The 26,817-nt window shown below is 47.1% G+C and overlaps 1 protein-coding gene across 1 annotated transcript in view; it reads left to right on the top strand.

Annotated features, from left to right (window-relative positions):
• The first annotated feature begins 2,413 nt into the window (after positions 1-2,413).
• The window catches only part of LOC138489416 (zinc finger protein 420-like), a 28,287-nt gene continuing 3,883 nt past the window's right edge, over positions 2,414-26,817 (top strand). Inside the window, exon 1 of the mRNA XM_069617135.1 lies at positions 2,414-2,763. Within this exon, the coding sequence (XP_069473236.1) occupies positions 2,740-2,763 (24 nt within the window). The 5' untranslated portion in view covers positions 2,414-2,739. The remainder of the gene's footprint in view (positions 2,764-26,817) is intronic.

Consider the following 26,817-nt stretch of genomic DNA (forward strand, 5'->3'; position numbering starts at 1 on the left):
TGTGTGTGCAGTGTATATTGTCATACAGTTGTCTTTGTTCACTATTACAGTTAGGTGGCGTGACTTAGGTGTGAACTACTATACTAATCACTGGTTCCTATATGATTCTATTACACGAGCTCTGATGTTCGTTCACTATGTGGTTCTATGAGTTGGACTTATCATTGTTACATGCACATACATGCCAACCCTCCCGATTTATGCGGGAGACTTCAGATTTTTCAGCGAAATATCGGGCTATTTTTCACTGTCTCCCACCTGAAATAGCTGTAGCCCCAATGCATTCCTATGGGGAAATGTTGGTCTCCCGATTTCCCTTTGGAAATCTCCCTCCCAGCTGTGTCTGAATGTTGGCATGTATGCATGCATGTGATGTGAGCTACATGTAAACTTCTGTGTTGCTCATTAATTCCTACTTAGGATTGAATTGTGGATAACGGTGTCTTGCATTACTTCTTGTTCATAAAGGAGAGCTCTGTAAGTGCTGTTTGCCCTACCGGGTGCTGTGTTTTTATACAATCACACTATCTTTATGGACATGAATTTTCATGTCTTCCTACTCAACTTCTGCCAACGTGTGACCTTCATTAAGCATACATGCCAACTCTCCCGATTTAGGTGTGAGACTCCCGATTTCTTCACCAAAAAGATGCTACTTTCTACATTCTCCCTCCCAAAATAGTTCTTACCCCAATACAGTCCAATGGGAGAATTCGATTCTCCGATTTCTGTTACAAAATCTCTCTCCCAGCTACGGCAAAAGGTTTGTTTTTTCTGCACAAGTTGTTTACTTTGCAGGCACATGGTTGTGGAAACTCGGCAAACCTGCTGTGGTCTGCCCATTCGTAGTACAGTGTCTTGTCCTTAAACTCTGGGATTTGTTATCATTTTCTGTTAATCTTCCTTGATCGCACTACTGCAAACTAAACCCTGGGAAAGCTCTCGCCTTCCCTTGCCTTAGCCAATCCCTGTGCAGCATTCTGTCTGTGGCTGTGTGATTGTTGCCATTCAGAATGTGTGTCTTCCAGCGAGGGTCTGACTGCCGTTTCCTGTGGTCGGGTGATGAGGAGATATTCTTTCTGCAGGAGAAGATAACTAAATTGTGAGCCCCACGTGTAATGGATTCAGCAAGTGTAAAATATTGGAGATATTGATAAAACCATGCGTTGAGGAAGGGACCCCGGAATAGGGTGGTAAGGGATTACTGGCACCAGTGCCCTTACCGGTGCCGGTAATCCCTTAGCACCTACCTCGTAATGAGGCCCATTGCTTATATGCTGATTTGAAAACGTCAAGTAAATACTTTAAACTGATAATCAAGTCATATGCAAGGAAGTGGTTAATACAGACATGCCAACATTTTGGAGCCAGTGAGTGGGGGAATTCACCACAGAAATCGGGAGAATGTAATTTCCCCAGAGAATTGCATTGGTGTTATAATTACTTAGGCAAGAGGGAGCAGTGGAAAATAACAATATTTTCAATTGAAAAATCGGGAGGGTTGGCATGTATGTTAATTTGACCGTATGAATTTAGAATGCAATAAACATTTTGTAATTGTTCATTACATGCTAATGAATAAACAGTCAGTTTGCATTGTATAAGCAGCTTACTCATGATTAAAGAAAACATTAACTGCTTGTAGAAGGGAAAAGCTTTACAACTGCTTGGGAACTGTTATTTAAACATTGCAGACATGTTAAGCAGCATTTCGCATTTCTCTTTAGGAGGGAGGGAGGGAGGAAGGAAGGAAGGAAGGAAGGAAGGAAGGAAGGAAGGAAGGAAGGAAGGAAGGAAGGAAGGAAGGAAGGAAGGAAGGAAGGAAGGAAGGAAGGAAGGAAGGAAGGAAGGAAGGAAGGAAGGAAGGAAGGAAGGAAGGAAGGAAGGAAGGAAGGAAGGAAGGAAGGAAGGAAGGAAGGAAGGAAGGAAGGAAGGAAGGAAGGAAGGAAGGAAGGAAGGAGGGAGGGAGGGAGGGAGGGAGGGAGGGAGGGAGGGAGGGAGGGAGGGAGGGAGGGAGGGAGGGAGGGAGGGAGGGAGGGAGGGAGGGAGGGAGGAAGGGAGGAAGAGCCCCTGTGCTGATGCTCCAGCACATTAAACATGGCATTTAAGGAGGGAAGGTGGACACATGTGCCCAGGAGGAGCTGCCCAATAGCCGGCCTGTAAAACGGGCATTTAGCTGATATCTGACAAGGAGATTACTCTCACTCTTTCTCAGAGTGGTTCCTGGGGGGCTACAGGGGGCGTGGGGTGTTCTAACAGTCAATTAACGCAGACTTTTGGAGCTTCAGTGGTGATAGTCTTTGCGCATGCTCTGGGGAGTAGTGTCACTTGATCTTGTGATTAGTGTCTCTTGTCCTTGGTGATTAGTGTCTCTTGTTCTGCGCAGCCTCAGTGTAGTCCTGGGACCCTCCACATCACCCAGTCTCCCAGGACCTTCCTCTCTTCCTTAGTGGGTTTGCTCCGAATCCTGCAAGAGGTCACCGCAGAATAATCCATTCAGGATCTCTAGGGAGGAATCCAACCAAGATCACTGGAGGGGAATCCACCCAAGATCACTGGAGGGGAATCCACCCAAGATCACTGTGAGAAATCCACCCCGGATCACTGGAGAGGACTCCACCCCGGATCACTAGAGAGAAATCCACCCAAGATCACGTGAGGGAAATCCACCCAAGATCACTGGGGAGGAATCCACCCAAGATCACAGGAGAGGCTGCCATCCCAGATCACTGAGGAGAAATGGCTGGGCAGGAGCCAGATGAGGTGAGATGCCACCTGGTTTGTTTCTTTGGGGACAGGAGTCCTTGCTGGCAAATGGACCCATGCCACGGGGCTCATCTTCAGCCTTTTAGACAACAATACATTAGATCCTGGGAGTTGTAGTTTCACGTGTCCCACTAAATATGTGGATTTAACTATTGGTATTCCCAGCATGCAGCGTGCTCTTGTCTAAACAAACAGGACTGGCTGAAGGAGCCCTTTATGGCATGTGGCGTTTTTTCAGGTGTGCAGCAAATATCATTGTATTCATGGAAGGGAAAGCTGAGTGTTTCTATCAGAAACACTGCATAAATTATAAGGTTGGTGAGTGAGCCAATGGCCTAACAGGGAACTTTACAATGGCAGTGAATAGTGAGCAGGAAATGATGGAGGTGGCAGAGGAGGAAAATACAAGTGGAAAACCTGGGCAAGGTGCATTATAGATTGCCAGTACACCATGCACACTATTTATACTTATAATTCCCTGTAAAGGAAGGCGGCGTTGGGGTTTAATAGGGAGGGATGATGGTACTGAAGCAAACCTACAAGTCTCCTGCAACGCAGGCGAGTCTCCAGAAACAAAGCGATGTCTCCCGGCTTCTGCTATTGGCTGTAATAATGAGAATAAATGCACTGCCTGGCAACCACTCCCTCAGGCATTCTGCAGGGCGGCACCAAGGAGATGCGTGGGGTGCTGTGCCGAGCACTGCACATGCCACGTTTCTCTGCTAGCTGTGACCCTCACATATGGCACTCCAGGAGCCCTTGTGTACTTTGTACTCGCCCAGGGGTGTACAAAAATAGGTTTAATATTCCCAGCAGAACCCAAATCTAAGTCTCACTTGGTCCAGCAGCATTGCAATGCATTCACTGTCTGTGTATTCTCTATCATCTTAAGTGTATCATTCTCTGAGGATTTCTGTGCATGTACAGATCTCCAAATGCACAGACATTAATAGCCCGGCCTATCCTCTTCTAAAATTCTGTGGGTCTCCCAAACATAGCGAGGCCCTCCTCATATGAGAAAAGAAATATGAGAAGTATGGCTACCCCAACTGAGTAGCAGAGGCCACAGCCAGTTAGCATCAAAGCAAAGCTCAGAGGCTGTCTGCATCAGAGTATATGACACCCTAAATACTTGGGTTAGCATTGTGAAGAATTAAATGAGCACCATTGTAATGTGCCTTATGTACTTGGCAATTCAAGCATACAGCCCATCTATCACAAAGATATTTGTCAAAGTTAAACCTCTGTGGGCATTCATATGTTCTCCAAAATGCTCTTTGCAGTTATGTGAAGCAGTAAAGGGCCCTCATTAGTGCTATTTATCCCATTACCCGTTATACAATGGCTATTTACAGTACAATTGGCGTGTCCAGGACTGTGCTTCTTAGTGTGACAATCTCATATCAGAAAATAATTTGTTTTACTGTGTTTTGGCTTGAATCAAACCTTGCACATATTGCAAAAAGAAAATGGACTTCATACATAAATTATTCATTGCAAGAAATGTATCATTACGATTGATTTTGAAAGATAAATCATCTATAAATTAAACAAATACATCATGTACTTTTTTAAATTTAATGTATTTATAAAGCGTAAAAGACGAGAGCCCGTGGGCATGGGGGCACTAAACAAAACAAACATACATAAAGCAGAAAAAAGAGGCAACCAGGGGATACAAGTGTTTGGTTACTAGCTCAAAAAAATCAGCCGAACGGTGCTGTCTGCAGGCCCTTCTTGAAAACAGAAAACGATGAGCACGCTCTGGAATTAAGAGGAAGCTCGTTCCAGAGGCTCCCGGCTCTCATTATAATTAGACCAATCATCAGAATAAGTTTCATGTATCTAATATCAGAAAATCATTCATATGGTTTTTCTAGGTTTTAATAATGTACTTTACTACATGAATGTAACATTTGTAGTATGGTTACAATATTTACTGGAAGTGAGAATAATAAATGAACATTTTAAACTGTTTCTTTTTAAAATGTAATAATGGTAGCACAATTAAATTATTTCATTATTTTAATATCAACTTTTATAAAAAATACACACCATTTTGTGTTTCAAAATGTCCTTTCTTCCGGGATTGGGATGTGATCCGGTTAAAAGCAATGATCTGCTTCTTCTGTGAGCTCCAAGGCAATGCTTCATTTTGCAGGCGGGTCACTAGTTGCTAGTGCTTCAAAACCAGCACATTAATTACAGTTTGAAAGGCACTAATAATTAACAAAGAATGGGACATACAAGCACATTTGCAGAGCCTGGTGCTCTGGTGACTTACAAGGTCTATCCACGCCCCCTTCAAATCCTGCAAACAGACAATGCAACCTCAGTGTGATGCCGGCTTTCCTGCAGGACAAACACGATGACCAAGTATATCTCCAAATACTAGGCCGCTACCCTCTTATGGGGGTGCTGCTGTTCTCATATTACCATTAACTGTAAAGAATCACCGCAACTCCTCCAAGACAGTGCTTGCGCTCTGGTTATCCTCCTGTCAGCAGCAGCTGGGGTGGATCAAGCAACCATGCACCTAACAACACAAACATCTCCTACAGAGTGAGAGGGAGCCATCCTGCATGAGGGCTGTGCGTAGCGGAGCCATCCTGATTGAGGGCTGTGGGTAGCAGAGCCATCCTGCATGAGGGCTGTGGGTAGCGGAGCCATCCTGATTGAGGGCTGTGGGTAGCGGAGCCATCCTGATTGAGGGCTGTGGGTAGCAGAGCCATCCTGCATGAGGGCTGTGGGTAGCAGAGCCATCCTGCATGAGGGCTGTGGGTAGCAGAGCCATCCTGCCGAAGGTGGTGGGTAACTGAGCCATCCTACATGAAGGCTGTGGGTAGCAGAGCCATCCTGCATGGAGGTAGTGGGTAGCAGAGCCATCCTGCTTGAGCCGTTGGGTAGCAGAGCCATCCTGCATGAAGGTGGTCGGTCATGGAGCCATCCTACATGAAGGCTGTGGGTAACTGAGCCATCATAAATGAAGGCAGTGGGTAGCAGAGCCATCCTGCTTAAAGGCGGTGGGTAGCAGTGCCATCCTGCATGTTATGTTATTGGAATTTGTAGAGCACACTTACGCCAAATGCATCATGGCACTGAAAGAGAGAAAGAAGGGTACAATATGATAAAATGCAGGAGCATCAAGGCACTGCATCAAGACAGTGGGTAGCAGAGCCATCCTCCTTGAAGGCAGTGGGTAGCAGAGCCATCCTGCATGAAGGTGGTGGGTAGCAGAGCCATCCTGCATGAAGGTGGTGGGTAGCAGAGCCATCCTGCTTGAAGGCAGTGGGTAGCAGAGCCATCCTGCATTAAGGTGGTGGGTAGCAGAGACATCCAGCATGAAGGTAGTGGGTAGCAGATCCATCCAGCATGAAGGTAGTGGCTAGCAGATCCATCCTGCATGAGGCTGTGGGTAGCAGAGCCATCCTGCAAGAAGGTGGTGGGTACCAGAACTATCCTGCATGAAGGTGGTGGGTGGCAAAACCATCCTACATGAAGAATGTGGGCAGCAGAGCCATCCTGCATGAAGGTGGTATGTGGCAGAGCCATCCTGCATGAAGACGTGGGTAGCAGTGCGATCCTGCATGAAGGTGGTGGGTAGCAGAACCATCCTGCATGAAGGTGGTGGGTGGCAGAACCATCCTAGATGAAGGCTGTGAATAGCAGAGACATCCTGCATGAAGGTGGTGGGTAGCAGACCCATCCTGCATGAAGTCAGTGGGTATCAGTGCCGTCCTGCATGAAGGTGGTGGGTAGCAGAACCATCCTGCATGAAGGTGGTGGGTGGCAGAACCATCCTACATTAAGGCTGTGGGTAGCAGAAACATCCTGCATGAAGGTAGTAGGTAGCAGAGCCATCCTGCATGAGGCAGTGGGTAGCAGAGCCATCCTGCATGAAGGTAGTGGGTAGCAGAGCCATCCTGCATGAAGGTGGTATGTGGCGGAGCCAACCTGCATGAAGATGGTGGGTAGCAGAGCCATCCTTCATGAAGGCAGTGGATAGCAGAGCCACCCTGCATGAAGGTAGTGTGTAGCAGAGCCATCCTGCATGAAGGCGGTGGGTAGCAGAGCCATCCTGCATGAAGGCAGTGGGTAGCAGAGCCATCCTGTATGAAGGCAGTAGGTAGCAGAATTGAATTGTATTTATTTATTTATTTATTGCATTTGTAACACGCCCAGACCCTTAGGTATCACAGCGAGGTTACAGACAGCTTATTAAAACATTAATTAGAGGGGCCAATCGGGCACAGTTGCAGAACGGTTTGCAACAGTAGTAACACAGAATACATACACAGTGGTGAAAACAAAAGAGTTAACAGCCGGGCAATGAAGAGATACATAATCAAGGCTATTTACAAAAAACAGAGGTACCGCGCAAGTGCAGTCCTATTTCAGGTAGCATAGTAGTGGTTTATTGGAATTGATTGATTAGCTACGTGTTTTAAGATTTCTTGAAGCCTGTGAAGTTTTCCTCATTTTTGATGAGGAGAGGGAGAGTGTTCCAATGTTTGGGGGCTAGATATTGGAAACTACTGCCGCCTGCTCTGGTATTTTTGTACCGGGGGATTGCTAAGAGTGCGTGGTTGTTGGATCTAAGGGATCTGGCAGTTTCTTTTTTAGCTATAGCGTGGTTCAGGTAAATGGGGGCATTTTTATGGAGGCATTTAAAAGTGGTGCAGTGGGTTTTGAAGATTACTCTGGCTTTGATGGGCAGCCAGTGGTGTTCTCTTCTGATCTTGGAGATGTGGTCGGATTTTCTTATTCCCAGGGTGGCTCGTAGGGCTTTATTTTGTATTAGCTGTAGTTTATTAATGATAGCATTGGATGTTCCAAGTAATAATACGGTGCAGTAGTCAAGTCTTGACAAGATCAACACCCTGGCCAGAGTAATGCAATTGGTGGGTGCCAAGAATTGGCGGCTTAGGGCAATTAGTTTGGCAGTGTAAGAGGTGGAGGATGAGAGGGCGTTAATGTGTTTGGTCATGGTGAGGTTGGCGTCTAAGTAGACACCTAGAGTTTTTACATGTTTCAGTAGCGGTATCATTGTGCCATCAATATTGATGGAGGAGTAGTCAGAATGAAATGCAGCTATTTTAGACTGGGATCCCACGATGAGCACCTCTGTCTTCTCATCATTGAGACAGAGGCTGTTTAAGGCCATCCAATTTTGAATTATGGCATATATTTTGTTGATAGTCTGTGTGTCTTGGGTGTAATTCCCTGAGAGTGGGATGAAGATCTGAATGTCATCTGCAAAGTTGGTGTAGATGACACCCATATCGTCTAGAGCTGAGAAGAGAAGCTTAGTATATGCGTTATAAAGTGTGGGTGAGAGGCAAGAGCCTTGAGGTACACCAATAGGGACTGGGATAGGGTTGGCAGCTTCTTTACCTATGGAGACCCCAGAGGTTTGTTCTGCAAGAAAGGATTTGATCCACGTGGTGGCGTCGGTGGAGAAGTTGAAGTCTTTGGCTAGAGTAGAGCAGAGTTTATTATGGTCAACTAGATCAAACGCTGTGGATAGATCGAGTAGGAGGAGGATACAGAGTTTCCCTGTGTCTCTGATGGTATCCATCTGGATTTTAAGGTCCAGGAGAGCCGTTTCCGTACTATGATTAGGACGGAATCCGGATTGCCTGGTACCAAGGAGTTGGTACTGTTCTAGATGTGCTTGGACTTGATTGTAAGTTAATTTGTCGAGGATTTTAAGAAGAAACGGGACTGTTGTTATTGGCCTATAATTAGTGGGCACAGCGGAGTCAAGGGTAGGTTTCTTTAAAAGGGGAGTAACCCAGGCTTCTTTGATACTAGCTGGGACCAGATTGGTGTTAAAGGAGGCATTTACAAAGTTGGTGATGATCGGAGTAAGAGTGTGGGCACACGATTGAAGTACTTGCACTGGGAGGGAGTCTCCTTTGCAATTAGAGGCTTTGGGGGTCATTCCGAGGTTGGAGGTAAGGGAAAAACGGTGCCGGTAAAGGCTTACCGGCATCGCTTACCGCTTTGGGCTATTCTGACCAACCAGATAATTATTTATGGCACTGTAAAGTATGAGGCCGTAAATAGCGGTCTAGGGGCGCACGTGCGACACACCATGCCAATATTAGCGGCATGCCGTAAACCGGAGCTGATCCCAAGTAATGCAGACATGCAAATAACGGCCTCCTGAAGCCCGAAAAGTACCTTGCCGGCATGGAGTAAATACCGGCATCTCCGAGAAGGTGTTAAGAACCCTGAGCAGTGTTTCCAAGAGCCACAGGGGCACACAATCAGCACAGGTGGAGGCAATGGAGTCTGGCACAGCACAAAAGGAGCACACCCACACACCATACCCCCTCCCACACCAAGATGATACCAATAGTATTAGCATTACTGGAGCTGGAGGCCCTGCTTGCAACCTCACATGCACCACTCATCAGCGGACCTCACACACCGTAAAGGCATCTAGCACTATGCACTGCATATGCACTATGTCGCTGCCTCCAGCATATCACCACACCGGAGAGTCATCCTGGGAGTGCCCAACAGGGATACCACAGCGTGGTACGAATATGCTACTGACAACAGCCAACACTCCCTACTACCAAATCTCACAGAACACAACACAGCAATGATTTCACTCCAACACTGCTGCATGCATATACGATGCACGTGCAAGAAGATGTGAGTGCACACCATAACCCATCCTGAGGATGCTACCCACTCCATTATCCCATTGCACAGGACACATAGCGGGGTCAGAAATGGGGCCAATGCATCCAGGGACATGTGGGCATGGGCAGAAATTACCTGCTGCCAGGTAAGACTAGTACAGTCGTCCGCCATGAATGTACAAACACTTACCTTCATTCCCCTCTCATGCAGAGGATGGTGGCTATCCCTTGAAGCTGTGGCTCATGACCCCTGTCTGGACCCCACAGAACAGGCCCGAGGAGGACTCCAATTGTTCCCATACCTGTACGCGTGTGGTGATTGAGCAGACCTTTGGCCTGTTGAAGGCACGATTTCGTTGCCTCAGCCGGTCGGGTGGGGCACTTATCTACAGCAATGAGAAGGTGGCCAAGATGACCATGGCATGTGTAATGCTGCACAATATGTGCATCCGTCGGAACGTACCCCTGCCCCCTGACATAGAGCTGCTTCCACCTGATGATAATGAAGGGGAGGAGGAGGAAGAAGTGGCAGGACAGCATCATGGTGCCGATGCACAGGCGGGATGTGCCATGCGGCAGTCATTGATTGTACAATAATTCTGACACACAAGTCAGCAGAGGGTGTGAGGATGTCAGGACATCGGGCACTGGGTGTGGGGATACATGTACAATATGCACTGTGAAACATTAAATGACACATGCACAATGATGAATGTCCACTCTGTTGTTTTTTTGATGAACAGCCGGTGTATTGAATTAGAAGGTTAAAATGTGAAAAACAAACCCTCCACCACCCTCCCCCTCCCGCAACCCCCACAACTCCCAAACACACCCTCACCCCCACCCCTTCCCCACACAACTCCCAAACACACCCTCACCCCCCACCCCATCCCCACATAACTCCCAAACACACCCTCAATCCCCACTTCCACCCCACACAACAACCGCACACTAGTCCCATAAGGACAACAGAGGCCACACATGTATGCCAGCATTGTCAATGTGCATTCCCAGAGCCAGGGGGATACATGTCATGGCGGCACAATGTACGCTGTGAGCGACGGAGCGGGCTGGTCTGGGTGGAGGAGCTTTGAGAATGTGTGTCCTCCTGCTGGGGCTGTCGTGCAGGAGGTGCAGCCTCCAGGGCGTCTGCAATCCGGCCAAGGACCTCGCAGAGCGGGTTCGTGCTGCTTGTGATGACCTCACCCAGTGCCCTGAGTTCATCATGCCACTCCTGCCTGGACTCCTGATTGTCTCGGATGAACTCATTAATGAGGCCTGTGAGCTGCTCAGAGCTCTCTACATCCATGGCTAATGTGGCAGATGTGGTTGGCCCGCTGGGAATTGGGCTTGCATGTATTTCTGTTGCTTCAGTGAGGGAAGTGGATACAGGACTGGCATGTTCCAGTGTGGCTGCTTACCCTGTATGCCCTGGTGTATCACTCTCACCGGAGTCGCTGTATGACACCTGGGGGTTGGTTTGGGCGTCAGGGGTGTGGACAATCACATCAGTGTCCTCAGTTGCTCCGCATACAGATGAGGGGCTGTCAGGAACATCGAGGGGGCCCGTGCCTGCATTCTCCCCAGCCACACTGGTCTCCTCAGAGTGTGGCGTGGGGCATGTGTCCTGCGCCAATGCAGGGTGGGGTAGGGGTGGGGGTTGTGCAACCTCCATGGGCCCTGCAGGAGCCGGTGGTGTGGCTTGCAGTGACTTACTGCTTGCAGGTAGACAGCGGGCCCTGACTTGGCCCCTGGAGGTACTGGGCCGGTTGCCTGCCTGGTCCTCGCTGTCATGCTCGCTGCCTGTGGGGGTGGAAGGCATGAGCGATGATTTTAAATTCAGCATTTGGACATATGTACAATATCACAATGGAATTCTAGTGGGTTGTCGCCATTTGGGTGGTGAGCGGCACATTGATCTATGTTTGGATTGTAAATGCATGCATATGTCTGGGTCACTCATGTTGGCAGGGTACTGTGCTGGCTCACATGCACACTGTTTACATCAACTGCCCTGTGTGCCTCACGGAATGGGCCTCTTCGTGTGGTATGTGCCATATAGATTACAGCCTTGCACCTGGCATTTGCCTGGGTCTCACTTGTTTCGGCATTATTTGAAGGCGGGAGGGTTTGGTCAACCATGACGTGACACCTTGCCCAGCCCTTGGCAGTGACTTTCATAACAAATGCGTTGTCAGTATTGACTTTGGACACTCATCTCCATCGACGGATGACGTTGCCCCGCACTCCATGTCGCCAACCCCTTCAATGGCTTCTGGCCCTATCATGGCTGCACACGTCTCCTCCCACGGCATCATTTTGATGGGGGAACCTGGCCCTCCTCCTGTCTCCAGGGCCTGGCTTCTGTTGGCCGAGAGGATGCTCCACACCCTCAGCCGTCCCACAGTTTTCGGCAGTCCTTGGTGGTGCGGGGGGTGTTGCCCACGGCGCTCACCTTCTGAGCTACCATGGCCCAGATCTCCTTCTTTTTAACCATCGTCACCCTCTGCATGTCACCGCTAAAAACGGTGTCTGAATGCTCGTGGAGAGTGTCCACCATCATCTGGAGCTCATCCAGGCTAAAGCGCTCCTTTCTGAGGCGGGCAGCTCCCTTTTTTGGTGCTTTCGGCATGATGCAGGTATTGATGGTCGATGTCAGTATTTACTGGATGGCTCCGGGTCCTGTGCGGTGAGGATGGCAATGGATTGTGCTTTTAAAGATGGCTGCCTTGCTCCTTCCAGTTCCTGTGCGATGACGCTGTTTCCGGTTCCGCTATTTAACGGTGACTGTAAATAGCGGTGACCGCTAATTACGTTCACTGCTATTTACGGTCACCGCTATTGCTGCTTTACTCTATTGCGGTAGTTTTATGTACCGTGCGCTTGATGCCGGTATGGGCTTTCTGGGGCCCTTTTGCGGCATGGCACTAGGTATATTACCGGCATGGCGCAAAGCTCGTGCCCGCGAAGTCGTAATAGGCCGCTTTTAGCGGTCTACTGCCAGCTCGGACATGCTATTTGCACCATGCCGGTAATAACAGGAACTTACCTCCTAACTCGGAATGAGGGCCTTTGAGCTTAGATATGGGGCCTCATTACGACCCTGGCGGAACGGGTTAAACGGCGCCGTAAAAGGCTGCGGCGCCGTTCAACCCGTTCCGCCACATTACGAGGTCCCCTCGCGGGACACGTTAAGCATGCCTGGGAAAACCAGGCGTGCATACCGGGTCCCGCGAGGGGAAGAGGGAACAAACAACGGGCCATCTCGTAATGGCCCGTTGTTTACTCCCTCTCCCATTCCCATTCAGCCCAATGGGGGCTGAAATGGGAATGGGGATGAACCGTGTCCGTGTCCTCGAGTGAGGAAAATCCGGGCCATCCGAACTCGGAATGGTCCGGTAAGTCCTCATTCCGAGGACACGGACACGGATGCGGTTTTGCCGGCAGCCATGCCGCCAATAGCGGCATGGCTACCGGCATACCTCGTAATGAGGCCCATGGTATCAAACTCTGATTTTTGGGAGACTGGGGTGAAGTGGAAGAGGGGGTTGGTATTCTCATAGAAGGTCAGAGGGTGATTGGCAATGACGGGTTTATCTGCTAGTAGTTGCTTTTTGGTTGTGATTTTGCTTTGGAGTAGTTCAATCTTAGCTGCTATGGTGTCTTGAATAGTGGTGCACCACTCTTTACTGGGGTTGGTAGAATTTGTGGCTGGGACTGGATTTTCCAATTCTTTTAGGATTGAGAACAATTCTTTCGAGTCAGAGGCGGCGTTGCTGATCCGCGCATTGTAAGCATTAGCTTTGTAGGTGATGATGGCTGTTTTGTAGGATTTATTTACCTCCTGTAAAGCTTTTTCAGACTCTGTAGTGGGGTGATTTCTGAAGGCATGTTCAAGAGCGTGTTTGGTTCTCCTAAGTGAAACTAGATCATCGTTGAACCAGAAACATGATCGTTTGTCAGAGCATTTGGTTTTGGTGGTAAGAGGAGCTATAGCATTGATAGTAGAGGTGAGGCAGTTGTGGTAAGTGTCTGCTATAAGGCAGGGGTTGTCAATGGAAATTGGGACGGTGTCTAAGGCTTTGGAAAGCAACAGCACTAGGTTTTCAGGAGTAAGTTTCCGGGAATTTCTAGTTTCGTAGGTATTGGTTATTTTAGGTTTGCTTAATGGGGGTTCAATGGGCCTAATGGTGAATTTGATGTTGTGGTGGTCGGTCCAACTAAAAGGAGAGATAGAGTCGATGGTTATAGACGTGTTGAGTGAGAGGATCCAATCTAAGTTTCTGCCTTTGATATGAGTAGGGGCATTCACTAATTGGATGAAGCTCTTATCCTTCAGGGAGGAGTGTAGTGCTTCTGCTTTTGAGTCTTGGCTGTCATTAAAACCTAAGTTCAGGTCTCCCAAAATGATATATTTGGTATTAGGTTTTATGAGTGGAGCTAGTAGTAAAGGGATATCAATTTCTGGGTGAGGTGTTTGGAGATTTATAGATCACTACTAGATTGATAGTAGTTTTTTCTTTTATAGGAAATTTTACAAGCAGTGTTTCATAGCCTGCAATGTTTTCTATAGGTCAAGATCTGAACTGGAGTTTGGTCTTGGTAATGGTGGCGACACCTCCTCCATGTGAGTGGGTCCTATCAGTTCTAAGGATGGTGTAGTCTGGTGGAATAGCGAGAGTCAAAAGGGGACCGGAGGCTTGGTGAAGCCAGGATTCCGTAACTACTAGGAGGTCAAGCTGTGATTCTGTAATGAGGTAGTGTATTTCAATGGCATGAGCTCCCAGGGAGCGGGCATTTATGAGGGCACCTTGGAAAGTAGTTGGTGGTGACTGCCTAGGAGTGTCAGATGTCTTGAGGGACATTGGTTTTGGAATTAGATTTAATTAAGGGTTGAGTTTGGGCTTGTAGTGAAGGGGGTACATTCTAGATATAGATTGTTTGGGTGATATAAGATCATGTGTGAGGCAGTTGGCACAAACCATTCTGCATGAAGGTGGTGGGTGGCAGAACCATCCTACATGAAGGCTGTGGGTAGCGGATCCATCCTGCATGAGGCAGTGGTAGCCGAGCCATCTTGAGTGAAGGCAGTGGATAGCAGAGCCATCCTGCTTGAAGGCAGTGGGTAGCAGAGCCATCCTACATGAAGGCGGTGGGTAGCAGAACCATCCTGCATGAAGGTGGTGGGTGGCAGAACCATCCTAAATGAAGGCTGTGGGTAGCGGATCCATCCTGCATGAGGCAGTGGTAGCAGAGCCATCCTGAGTGAAGGCAGTGGGTAGCAGAGCCATCCTGCTTGAAGGCGGTGGGTAGCAGATCCATCCTGAATGAAGGCGGTGGGTAGCAGAAACATCCTACATGAAGGTGGTGCATAGGGGCGCCATCCTGCATAAAGGCGGTGTGTAGCGGAGACATCCTGCATGAAGGCGGTGGGTAGTGGAGCAATCCTGCATTAAGAAGGTGGGTAGTGGTGCCATCTTGCATGAAGGTTGTCGGTAGCTGAGCCATCCTTCATGAAGGAGGTATGTGGTGGAGCCATCGTGCATGATGGCAGTCAGTAGCAGAGCCATCCTACATGAATGCAGTGGGTAGAAGAGCTTTCCTGCATGAAGGCAGTGGACCTTGGCAGGAGAGAAACATGGGGGATTGCAATGGTGCGAGTCAGAACGTTCAGTATCCTGTTGAGAAACAATGTAGTATCGAGGAAGGCCTAGTGGAAGGCCAGATCAGTCGTCAAATGGCCTGAGAAGAAGAGCAAATGGGAATTAAGGTTTTATTAGAGTGCTAGGTGAGGTGGGGTGGATTTTGCATCTGTTCAGTGGGTTGATCTTCATGGCCGTGACTGTAGACGTAATGCAATGTTGAAGCTTTGGCTCATTCTCAAAGAAAACCCCAAGTTTGCATACCTTGGGGGCTGGTGTGAACAGAGGAAGGATATAGGGAGGGGTGTTGCACTTTTTTGAGACACCGTCTGGTTTTATAGCAGTTGAGTGTTAAGTACTGGAGTGCTATTCAGTGACCGGTGCTAGTGAGACAGTCGGATATATGGGTGGGTCGCTCAGAATTGAACGATGGGAAAGGGTAGAAGGTTTGGGTGTTGTTGGTGAATAGGGGACCTGTTAGGAGACATCAAAAGAAGAGATTGGCTTGTGGAGGGAGGATGGTGAAGAGAAGTGATCAAATAACTGATTCATGTGTTACACCCACTAAGAGAGGGATGGTGTGGAAGGACTAGTCCATTAGGTCTGAAGAGATCCACTGATGGGCAGTGCTGTGGATGACCATGTTAGAGAGGGTGTGTGTGTAGGAGGGAGGGACAGCTGACTGTGTCAAACGCAGCATTGAGCTGGTTCCATGGATGAAGGCAGGCCTCCAGATAAGGTGCGTACAAGGCCTTTTTACGCATGAAAATCTTGTAAATACGACAGCTTTATTATTTTCCTGTGTACATTTACACACAGGTTTAGAGCAGAGGGCAGTGCAAAGGTCAGGTTACTTGACAGAAACCAGAAGGCTGCTTTTGATTTTTATCTACATGGATGTAATTGCAAGCCACCTCTGAAACAGAATGTATTTCTCTGAAGTCTTCCAAAAAATGAAACTGCAGACTTTGATAAAAGGAATGGTTTCTTTCCATTCAGCTTCTGCTGTGTTGTGTGTAGATGCTCATGGAGCAAACAGAAGTACTGTGCATATTTACTTTCCTAGAATTTTAGGCTTGTATAATTAATAAGATGGAAAACTAAGTTCCAATTGAGAATTAATATTTTGAAACAAATTATGCTTTTTTCCAGTGAAAGCAAACCAGTATTGCGCAATAGTACTTTTCAGAGTTCCGGTGCTGTGTGCCTAATCATGCGGAAGCACATCATTTTTACACTTATAATTCAATTTACACTATAATTATAAAAGCAGTGTGTTAAAGAGATGACTATGCACAGTCCAGTTTACATACATTCAACCTTGCCGTCAATAGGGTGCATTACTATAAATGGTCAGTGATAGCAGAGTCTTTGCTCAAGGGTGAGTGATTGGTGTAATCACAATCACAGGTGTTCTAGCCTCTCAAATCTTCAAGACTACAATTAAAGCATCCACCTGACTCTCCAGGAAGTGCAAGCGCTGTTCAAAAACAAACAAATGAAAGTGTCATTGTTAATTGAAATAGAAATTCTGCAAAACGTGTCCCTGTGATAATCCAGATGGTAAACTTTATGTAGCGCTTCATGAATGGGTTGTCCAACATCTAGGTACTGTGATTATTATACCTCAGTCGATACTCAATTAACCGACCTCTGAAGGATGTAAGCTAATAAGATAGCTCAGCGAGTTGAGCACTCGTTGCTGCAATCTGTGCGTGATCTGTAGGTTGCAGGTTCGAATCCAGGCAAAGCCAATTCAGCCTTTCATCCTTTGGAGGCCGATAAAGGAGTACTGACTTTGGTTTGGTGCTAATTGTGATAAATAGGTTCCATGTACAGCGCTTTGCCAAAAGCGCTATATACATAACCATTTGACCATTAGATTAGATATAGAATTTAGCATAGAATCCTTGCCTCTCTGCACTGTTGTATCATAACATTGGCATACCATTAGGTAGTAATAGCTCCAAGAAATGAGAACTTTCATTAAACATCAAAAGACAATTCTGCTATCGAACCTCAAAACACACAATACAATTCATGCTTTCTTTACTATGTTATCGGGTAGGTTTTTGTGATTCCAACATTTAAATATATACAGGAGAGATCAAATGGCCAGACTTTACAGAAATAATGAAAGGTGTATTCTGTCAAAGTGCAGAAAGCTGCCGCATAGTAATGATTTCCATACGGTTTTTGCACACGTTGACTGAATGTCACATACATTTTACTCTCTTGCAAAAGAGAAAAGCCATTTTTACTCTCTTAAAATCACATTTACTCTCTGAGTTTAAAAATAGGGAGTAAAATACTCCCACCTCAAAATCTTATCTGGAGCACTGGATGGAGGTGTAAGTGGGAGCCGGTTACATGAATGGAGATGTAAGTGGGAGCTGGGGATGAAGATGTAAGTGGCAGCTGGTTCCATTGATGGAGATGTAAGGGGGAGCTGGCTCCATGGATGGAGGTGTAAGTGGGAGCTGGAATGGATGGAGATTAAAGAGGCAACTGGTCCCATCGATGGAGATGTAAGTGGGAGCTGGCTCCATGGATGGAGATGTAAGTGGGAGCTGGCTCCATGGATGTAGATGTAAGTGGGAGCTGGTCCCATGGATGGAGATGTAAGTGGGAGCTGGGTCCAGGGACGGAGATGTAAGCGGGATCTGGTTCCATGGATGGCGATGTAAGTGGGAGCTGGGTCCAGGGACGGAGATGTAAGCGGGATCTGGTTCCATGGATGGCGATGTAAGTGGGAGCTGGTCCCATGGATGTAAGTGGGAGCTGGTCCCATGGATGGAGATGCAAGTGGGAGCTGGTTCCATGGATGGAGATGCAAGTGGAAGCTGGCTCCATGGATGGAGATGTAAGTGGGAGCTGGTCCCATGGATGGAGATGTAAGTGGGAGCTGGTTTCATGGGTGGAGATGTAAGTGGGAGCTGGCCACATGGATGGAGATGTAAGTGGAAGCTGGCTCCATGGATGGAGATGCAAGTGGGAGCTGGTTCCATGGATGGAGATGTAGGTATATGCTGGTCCCATGGATGGAGATGTAAGTGGAAGCTGGTTCCATGGATGGAGATGCAAGTGGGAGCTGGTTCCATGGATGGAGATGTAGGTATATGCTGGTCCCATGGATGGAGATGTAAGTGGAAGCTGGCTCCATGGATGGAGATGCAAGTGGGAGCTGGTCCCATGGATGGAGATGTAAGTGGGAGCTGGTCCCATGGATGGAGATGTAATTGGGGGCTGGTTCCATGGGTGGAGATGTAAGTGGGAGCTGGCTCCATGGATGGAGATGCAAGTGGGAGCTGGTCCCATGGATGGAGATGTAGGTATATGCTGGTCCCATGGATGGAGATGTAAGTGGAAGCTGGACCCATGGATGGAGATGTAAGTGGGAGCTGGTCCCATGGATGGAGATGTAAGTGGGAGCTGGACCCATGGATGGAGATGTAAGTGGAAGCTGGACCCATGGATGGAGATATTAGTAAGTGGGGTCTACATCATATCTGATAACCTTGTTACTAACATACAACCCTTCATCCCTAAACCTAGCCAGTGTGTCAAGAAACATGCCATTGAATCCAATTAGTGGTTCGATGAAGAATGCAAGGAGACTTGAGTGTTAACAATATTGAGTGGCGGCGTCTGAGAGCCCATTATAAACTCCTGATCAAGCATAAAAAGATAATTTAGTACGTCTAGAGTGGGAAAGACTGCAGGAAGCTTCCGTCACTGGGGACACCTGTACATTTAGGAAACCTATCAGTGGGAATAGGGAGAGAGGTAGTAATGATCTAGGTGCTAATATCACCCCGAGTATTTGGAAGAATCACTTGGCTTGATAGAGCATGAGGATGTCCTGGGGAACCCGTTAATGCAAGTGGAGGATGGGAGTTCAGTCAATGAAATTAACCTGGGTCCTGTGCAATTTGAGCTATTGGAAAAAGAGAACGGTATCTTATCTCAACGAGTGGGGAAAGCTCCTGGACAGGATCTGATTCCTGTAGACCTTATTAAGGATGAGTTGACTGTCTGGACCCCGGTTTTATGGAGGCTGTTTAATGTGATTCTCAGGATCAACAAAGTGCCTCCCTCTATGCAAAATGCTACTATCATTCCTATTTATGAAAAAGGAGGGAGACAGCATCCCAGGAATTACAGGCCAGTATCCCTGTTGGAGAGTGTGGCAAATGTTTTTGCCAGAGTAATTCACAAACAACTCCAGACCTGGGTAGTGCAGGAGGGCATAATTGACCACAGTTACACGTTTGGCTCCAGCACCCCAAATGAGCCCTTCTGCCCCCTCCCTTCTGACCTCGACTTCCCCATTGACTGATAAAGCGTTACTAAACACGTTTGAGCAAAATTTTGATTTCCTCTTTTTTTAAGGGGGCAAGGGTATATGAGGAATAGACCATATACAAAATCAACAAACACCACTTGCTACCCAACTTCCTCTACCTTGTGAACAGGGTGGTAGTTCCTATAAGTGATACTTATTTCACTTAGCTGCAAAGATCATATGAACATGAATATTAGCAAAAATATAACAACTTTTAATTCATAATCCAATTGTTAAAACAACCATCTGAAAAGCCAATATAACGATGGTTTGACTAAAAAAACAAATCACAGATGTACAGACAAGTAGATATTTTCTCAGAGAGCTTCACAGTTTGGATCAAAGCATCATCTTTATGCATTTTACAAATATATTATGAAAACGTCTTATTTCAAAAAAAGATCTTTCCTAGCTATACCAGCAACTGTGATGTTAGTATCAAAGTGATGTGAAAACAACATGACATCCTATCTTTTGTCATGACACGTCTACACCAACTAGTGTTTCGGGGGAGAGGCATCCACCACAACTGATGTATCTTGATGTAAAGTGTGTAGTCTGTCCCCTTCTTCAGGACGCTGTCAATTTTTCCGTGTATAATCCAATATATATACAAAGGTGCAGTCATGTGATCAGCATATACTGCCTGTAAATGCAAACAAATAAAAGTTGCATACTATTAAAAACCTCATATTCATGTGACCATAATGGTTTCATCTAGCAGCACAGGGGCTAAGCACCCCACTGACCTGCTACTCACGTAGCTAGTTCATTTGTGTGGGAGTCAATTTTTGTTGTTTGGCATCACTATTTTGCCCAGTGGATTATTCCTTACTGAAAGACAGCAAAAAACAGCAGAGAGGAGAGGTTATGAAGATTCTCTCCTCACTGCTACATAGACAAATCTATGAGATATTCTGTTTTGAACCATTACCTGTTCATGGTAAGGTATAAGTAGGACATTCTGGTGCAGCAGCGTCTGTTGTTGTGGTGCTGCTGACATGAGAGAGAGAAGGGGAGGGGGAGGAGGGGAGAGACACAGACCAAAAAACTTTTAGCCTACATGGTTCCAATCATGAGTACTGTTACCAAATGTTACAAATGTGGACGTTTGCACTAACTTCTGCGGCGTTCGCGAGGTAATCCGAATGCCGTGATTACATTTTGTGACGAAATGGCAGTCCGCGCGTCAGTAATCTGCTGGAGCTTGCCGATCGCGGAATCTTTCAAAACTGGAGAGTTTCCTAAGATTCAGAGATAGTGATTTTAAGATGGGCCTGCATTTCCGTATCTGTTCTACAGGTCCTAATCGATTAATTGGGTTACCGCTTCACTTACTCGTAAGGAATGGAAATCTTTGTATGTTCGTCTCGCGGCAACGCTTCCGTGGTGGCTTGTGTGCATCCAGCCGCCATGTTGGAAAAAGGCATACTTAAGCTAGACCGCTCAACTGACATCTGTGTGCGCACAACATGGTGGCCATCTTGGATTAGTGCCGCGGATGGTTACACAAGGGATAGATGTTGTTAATCTATTCTCTGCTCGTACCCAGATGTTAAATCTGTTTCTCCTGTACGAGAGACCATGTTTAATAAGGGTTCAGTGACATCTTGGTGCTAAATAGTGTACATATAAGTGATTGCGTTTACCATCACATGGTAGCGATATCGATTCAGTGCGCACACTAAAAAATGTGTGCATGGTAATACACAAGTAGGACCTTGTTCTGGGTCACCCTAGATGTTTCAGAATGAAACAAATGAAAGGAATATCTGAACAGGGAGACCCTTAATGTATGGGAATAGCGTTGTAGCTCAATAGAGACGGGGAAGGTGGATTGCATTTCCTGAGTCAATGATAAAAGAGATTCCACTCCACAGCTAGATTTAAACCAGTTTTTGCTGTGTCCAAGTTATAAATTCATCTTTGTTCAGTTTTCCTCAGGGTTAGATCCGTATCGCCTCCTCGTGGGTGTGCTCGAATTTCTTGAATTACAAACCAATACATTTCGTCTTGGGTGTGTTTTGTTGCATCATAGTGTGCCACCAGTGGTTTATCTGCAGTGTGGTTTCTTATAGCTGATCTACGCTCACATATGTGTGTCTTCACTATTCTTTTGTTCTTCCCAATGTATAGGAGACCACAAGGGTATCTAATGCCATACACTACCCATTTTGTAAGACAAAAAAAAAGCGATAACCCCATTAATCCATTAGGACCTGTAGAACAGATACGTAAATGCAGGTCCATTTTAAAATCACTATCTCTGAATCTTAGGAAACTCTCCAGTTTGAAAGATTCCGCGATCAGCAGGCTCCAGCGGATTACTGACACGCGGACTGCCATTTTGTCACAAAATGTAATCACGGCATTCGGATTACCTCGCAAACGCCGCAGAAGTTAGTGCAAACGTCCACATTTGTAACATCTGGTAACAGTACTCATGACTGGAAATATGTAGGCTAAACGTATTTTGGTCTGTGTCTCTCCCCTCCTCCCCCTCTTCTTCTCTCTCTCATGTCAGCAGCACCACAACAACAGACGCTGCTGACCTTATCTGGAGATTTTTCTTCGCCCACTCCAAATAAGGTGGTTATGCACCAGAATGTCGTACTTATACCTTACCATGAACAGGTAATGGTTCAAAACAGAATATATCATAGATTTGTCTATGTAGCAGTAAGGAGAGAATCTACATAACCTCTCCTCTCTGCTGTTTTTTGCTGTCTTTCAGTAAGGAATAATCCACTGGGCAAAATAGTTATGCCAAACAATGAAAATTGACTCCCACATGAACGAACTAGCTACGTGAGTAGCAGGTCAGTGGGGTGCTTAGCCCCTGTGCTGCTAGATGAAACCATTATGGTCACATGAATATGAGGTTTTTAATAGTAAGCCACTTTTATTTGTTTGCATTTACAGGCAGTGGGGGTCATTCCGAGGTTGGAGGTAAGGAATTACCGGCACTGGTAAGGGTGCCGATGCCGGTAATCCCTTACCTCTGTATTCCGAGGTCCCTTTGCGGGTCCTTCCTTACCTCCTGCTTTTAGCAGGAGTAAAGTACGGGACCCGCAAAGGTACTTCGGAGGTAATTACGGTACCGTAATTTACGGTGCCATAATTACCTCCTTCCCCATTCCCATTGAGCCCTATGGGGCAGAAATGGGAATGGGGAAGGGCAAAAGGTGAATGGGGAATTACCGGTCCCTCCAACCCTGGAATGGACCGGTAATTACTCCATTCACCATGCCGGATTTGGGACGGTTTCGGAGGCACCATGGAGCTAATTACTCCATGGTTAGCTCCAAACCCGGAATGAGGCCCAGTATATGCTGATCACATGACTGCTTCTTTGTATGTATATTGGATTATACACTGAAAAATTGACAGCGTCCTGAAGAAGGGGACAGACTACACACTTTACATCAAGATACATCAGTTGTGGTGGATGCCTCTCCCCCGAAACACTAGTTGGTGTAGACGTGTCATGACAAAAGATAGGATGTCATGTTGTTTTCACATCACTTTGATACTAGCATCACAGTTGCTGGTATAGATAGGAAAGATCTTTTTTTGAAATAAGACGTTTTCATGATATATTTGTAAAATGCATAAAGATGATGCTTTGATCCAAACTATGAAGCTCTCTGAGAAAATATCTACTTGTCTGTACATCTGTGATTTGTTTTTTTTAGTCACACCATCGTTATATATTGGCTTTTCAGATGGTTGTTTTAACAATTGGATTATGAATTAAAAGTTGTTATATTTTTGCTAATATTCATGTTCATGTGATCTTTGCAGCTAAGTGAAATAAGTATCACTTATAGGAACTACCACCCTGTTCACAAGGTAGAGGAAGTTGGGTAGCAAGTGGTGTTTGTTGCTTTTGTATATGATGAAGCGTTACTACAATTATCCTGCAAAAGTACAAACAGAAATAACAATGCAGGTCCTCTAGAGACTGTTTAAGATGGTGCCTCTTGGAAAGGAGGCGGTGCATCGCCTAGATAAACAGAAACATCTTTAGAAGTGCGTCATATCTCTTTTTCTCCAGGCCCTCAATTTGCGAGCGATGCAAATCTTTCGCAATCACCGTCACTATTCACATCTGAGCCTCAGGGTCATACGCAAATGGCCTCACCACTGGATCTTTCAATGTGGGATATGTCGCAGGAAGAGGATAGCTTTATTAATATGCACCCTACAGCACAAGAGGCTCCTAACACACCTGGTTTTGCCCTCCACGCTCTGAACTTTACCCTCTCCCACATGGTGAACTCGTACGATTTAATTGGGGAGGACACAGAGTAAACTCTAAACTCTAAACTCGCATTCTTAGAAGTATTTATTAACGGGCGGACACAGAGTATGTGAGAGCATACTGAAACCACTGGTTTAATGCAGTGTGGTCTGGGGGGGGCACCTAAGTGGGGACAAGAATAGGTAAATTCATTAACTTCCAGGCTGAATAGACAGTAGGTTTGCTGTCTCAAGCAGGCATTTCTTACTTTGGGTGAAGGAGGTTGAGAGGGTCAGGGCAGACAGTGTAGCAGTACAGGTCCCTTGATTCTCTGGTTGGGTAGGTAGTAGGTTCAGTGTCTTACGCAGGCATTTCTCACTTTGGGCGCAGGAGGTTGAGAGGGGCAGGGCAGGCAGTGTAGCAGTACAGGTCAGTTGATTCTCTGGCTGGGTAGGTAGTATGTTCAGCGTCTATGGTGAGCATTTCTTACTTTGGGCACAGGAGGTTGGGAGGGGCAGGGCAGGCAGTGTAGCAGTACAGGTCCATTGATTCTCTGGTTGGGTAGGTAGTAGGTTCACTGTCTATGGTGGTCCTTTCTTACTTTGGGTGCAGGAGGTTGGGAGGGGCAGGGCAGGCATTATAGCAGTACAGGTCCATTGATTTTCTGGTTGGGTAGGTATTAGGCTTGCTGTCTATGGTGGGCATGTCTTACTTTGGGTGCAGGAGGTTGAGAGGGGCAGGCAGTGTAGCAGTACAGGTCCATTGATTCGCTGGTTGGGTAGGTAGTAGGTTCACTGTCTCAAGTGGGCATTTCTTACATTGGGTGCAGAAGGTTGAGAGGGGCAGGGCAGGCAGTGTAGCAGTACAGGTCCATTGATTCTCTGGTTTGGTAGGTAGTAAGTTCGCTGTCTCGTGCAGGCATTTCTTACTTTGGGTGCAGGAGGTTGAGAGGGGCAGGGCAGGCAGTGTAGCAGTACAGGTCCATTGATTCTCTGGTTGGGTAGGTAGTAGGTTCACTGTCTCAAGCGGGCATTTCTTACTTTGGCTACAGGAGGTTGAGAGGGGCAGGGCAGGCAGTGTAGCAGTACCGATCCATTGATTCTCAGGTTAGGTAGGTAGTAGGTTCTCTGTCTATGGTGGGCCTTTCTTACTTTGGGTGCAGGAGGTTGGGAGGGGCAGGGCAGGCATTATAGCAGTACAGGTCTATTGATTTGACGGTTGGGTAGGTATTAGGCTTGCTGTCTATGGGGGCATGTCTTACTTTGGGTGCAGGAGGTTGAGAGGGTCAGGCAGTGTAGCAGTACAGGTCCATTGATTCGCTGGTTGGGTAGGTAGTAGGTTCACTGTCTCAAGTGGGCATTTCTTACATTGGGTGCAGGAGGTTCAGAGGGGCAGGGCAGGCACTATAGCAGTACAGGTCCATTGATTCGCTGGTTGGGTGAGTAGTAGGTTCACTGTCTATGGTGGGCATTTCTTACGTTTGGGCGCAGGAGTTTGAGAGGGGCAGGACAGGCAGTGTAGCAGTACAGGTCCATTGATTCTCTGGTTGGGTAGGTAGTAGGTTCACTGTCTCAAGCGGGCATTTCTTACTTTGGGTGCAGAAGGTTGAGAGGGGCCCGGCAGGCAGTGTAGCAGTACAGGTCCATTGATTCTCTGGTTAGGTAGGTAGTAGGTTCACTGTCTCAAGCGGGCATTTCTTACTTTGGGTGCAGGAGGTTGAGAGGGTCAGGGCAGGCAGTGTAGCAGTACAGGTCCATTGATTCTCTGGTTGGGTAGGTATTAGGTTTGCTGTCTATGGTGGGCATTTCTTACTTTGGGCGCAGGAGGTTGAGAGGGGCAGGGCAGGCAGTGTAGCAGTACAGGTCCATTGATTCTCTGGTTAGGTAGGTAGTAGGTTCACTGTCTATGGTGGGCCTTTCTTACTTTGGGTGCAGGAGGTTGGGAGGGGCAGGGCAGGCATTATAGCAGTACAGGTCCATTGATTCTCTGGTTGGGTAGGTAGTATGTTCGGCGTCTATGGCGGGCATCTCTTACTTTGAGCGCAGGAGGTTGAGAGGGGCCGGGCTGGCAGTGTAGCAGTACAGGTCCACTGATTCTCTGGTTGGGTAGGAAGTAGGTTCACTGTCTCAAGCAGGCATTTCTTACTTTGGGTGCAGGAGGTTGAAAGGGGCAGGGCAGAGAGTGTAGCAGTACAAGTCCATCGATTCTCTGGTTGGGTAGCTAGTAGGTTCGCTGTCTCAAGCAGGATTTTCTTACTTTGGGTGCAGGAGGTTGAGAGGGGGCAGGGCAGGCAATATAGCAGTACAGGTCCATTGGGTAGGTAGTTGGTTCGCTGTCTATATCAGGCATTTCCTTCTTTGGGCGCAGGAGGTTGAAAGGAGTGCAGGCAGTATAGCAGTACATAACCATGGATTGTCTGATTGGGTAGGTAGTTGGTTCGCTGTCTATATCAGGCATTTCTTTCTTTGGGTGCAGGAGGTTGAAAGGGGGAGTGCAGGCAGTATAGCAGTACATAACCATGGATTGTCTGGTTGGGTAGGTAGTAAGTACACTTCTCCAGCAGGAGGTGATTTCTTTTTTGGTGAGCATTAGGTTGGGTGTGGAGGCATCCTTTCTCACGAGGGGTTTGGGATGCTGTGGGGTATTTGTGGTCTTTGGGTTTGTGCCTTAGGACAGTATTTGTGGCAGAGTGGTAAATGGGCAAGTTAAGTGGGATTTTGTCGAATAGGTAGGTTGGTGCAGCCGCTGGTGCAGTCATGAGGCTGCTGAGCCAGTCAGATGCGCTTGTATGGCTGGGCTGGTTAGAGAAGGCGGAGAGTGGGATCTGCAGATGGGAAGGTGAGGAGCCTTATTCACGGGCATGACTGGTCGGGTGTAGGTGCGTGTATACTGTGGGGGCGGTCCTACAGGAGTAGTAGTTTGAGGTGGGGGGAGGAACAGGGATGGGCAACCAGAGGGGAGGAAGGTGCCGGATCTGGGGGTCGGGATATGTGAGGCACACAATATCGTCCCATAGTCGATAGCCTCTCATTGAGCATTCTATTTGTCCCCAATGAATTTCTTGTTTTAGAAAAATACTGCATCAAGCAGTGAAAGTGAACTACTTTCCCCGGTCTCATCTGTTCATGTATGGGGGCAAATACGACTAGATTTGCACTCAATCTT

Source organism: Ambystoma mexicanum, chromosome 9 (assembly GCF_040938575.1).
Source record: "Ambystoma mexicanum isolate Mex_15411 chromosome 9, UKY_AmexF1_1, whole genome shotgun sequence".
In the NCBI taxonomy this organism is placed as follows: Eukaryota; Metazoa; Chordata; class Amphibia; order Caudata; family Ambystomatidae; genus Ambystoma; species Ambystoma mexicanum.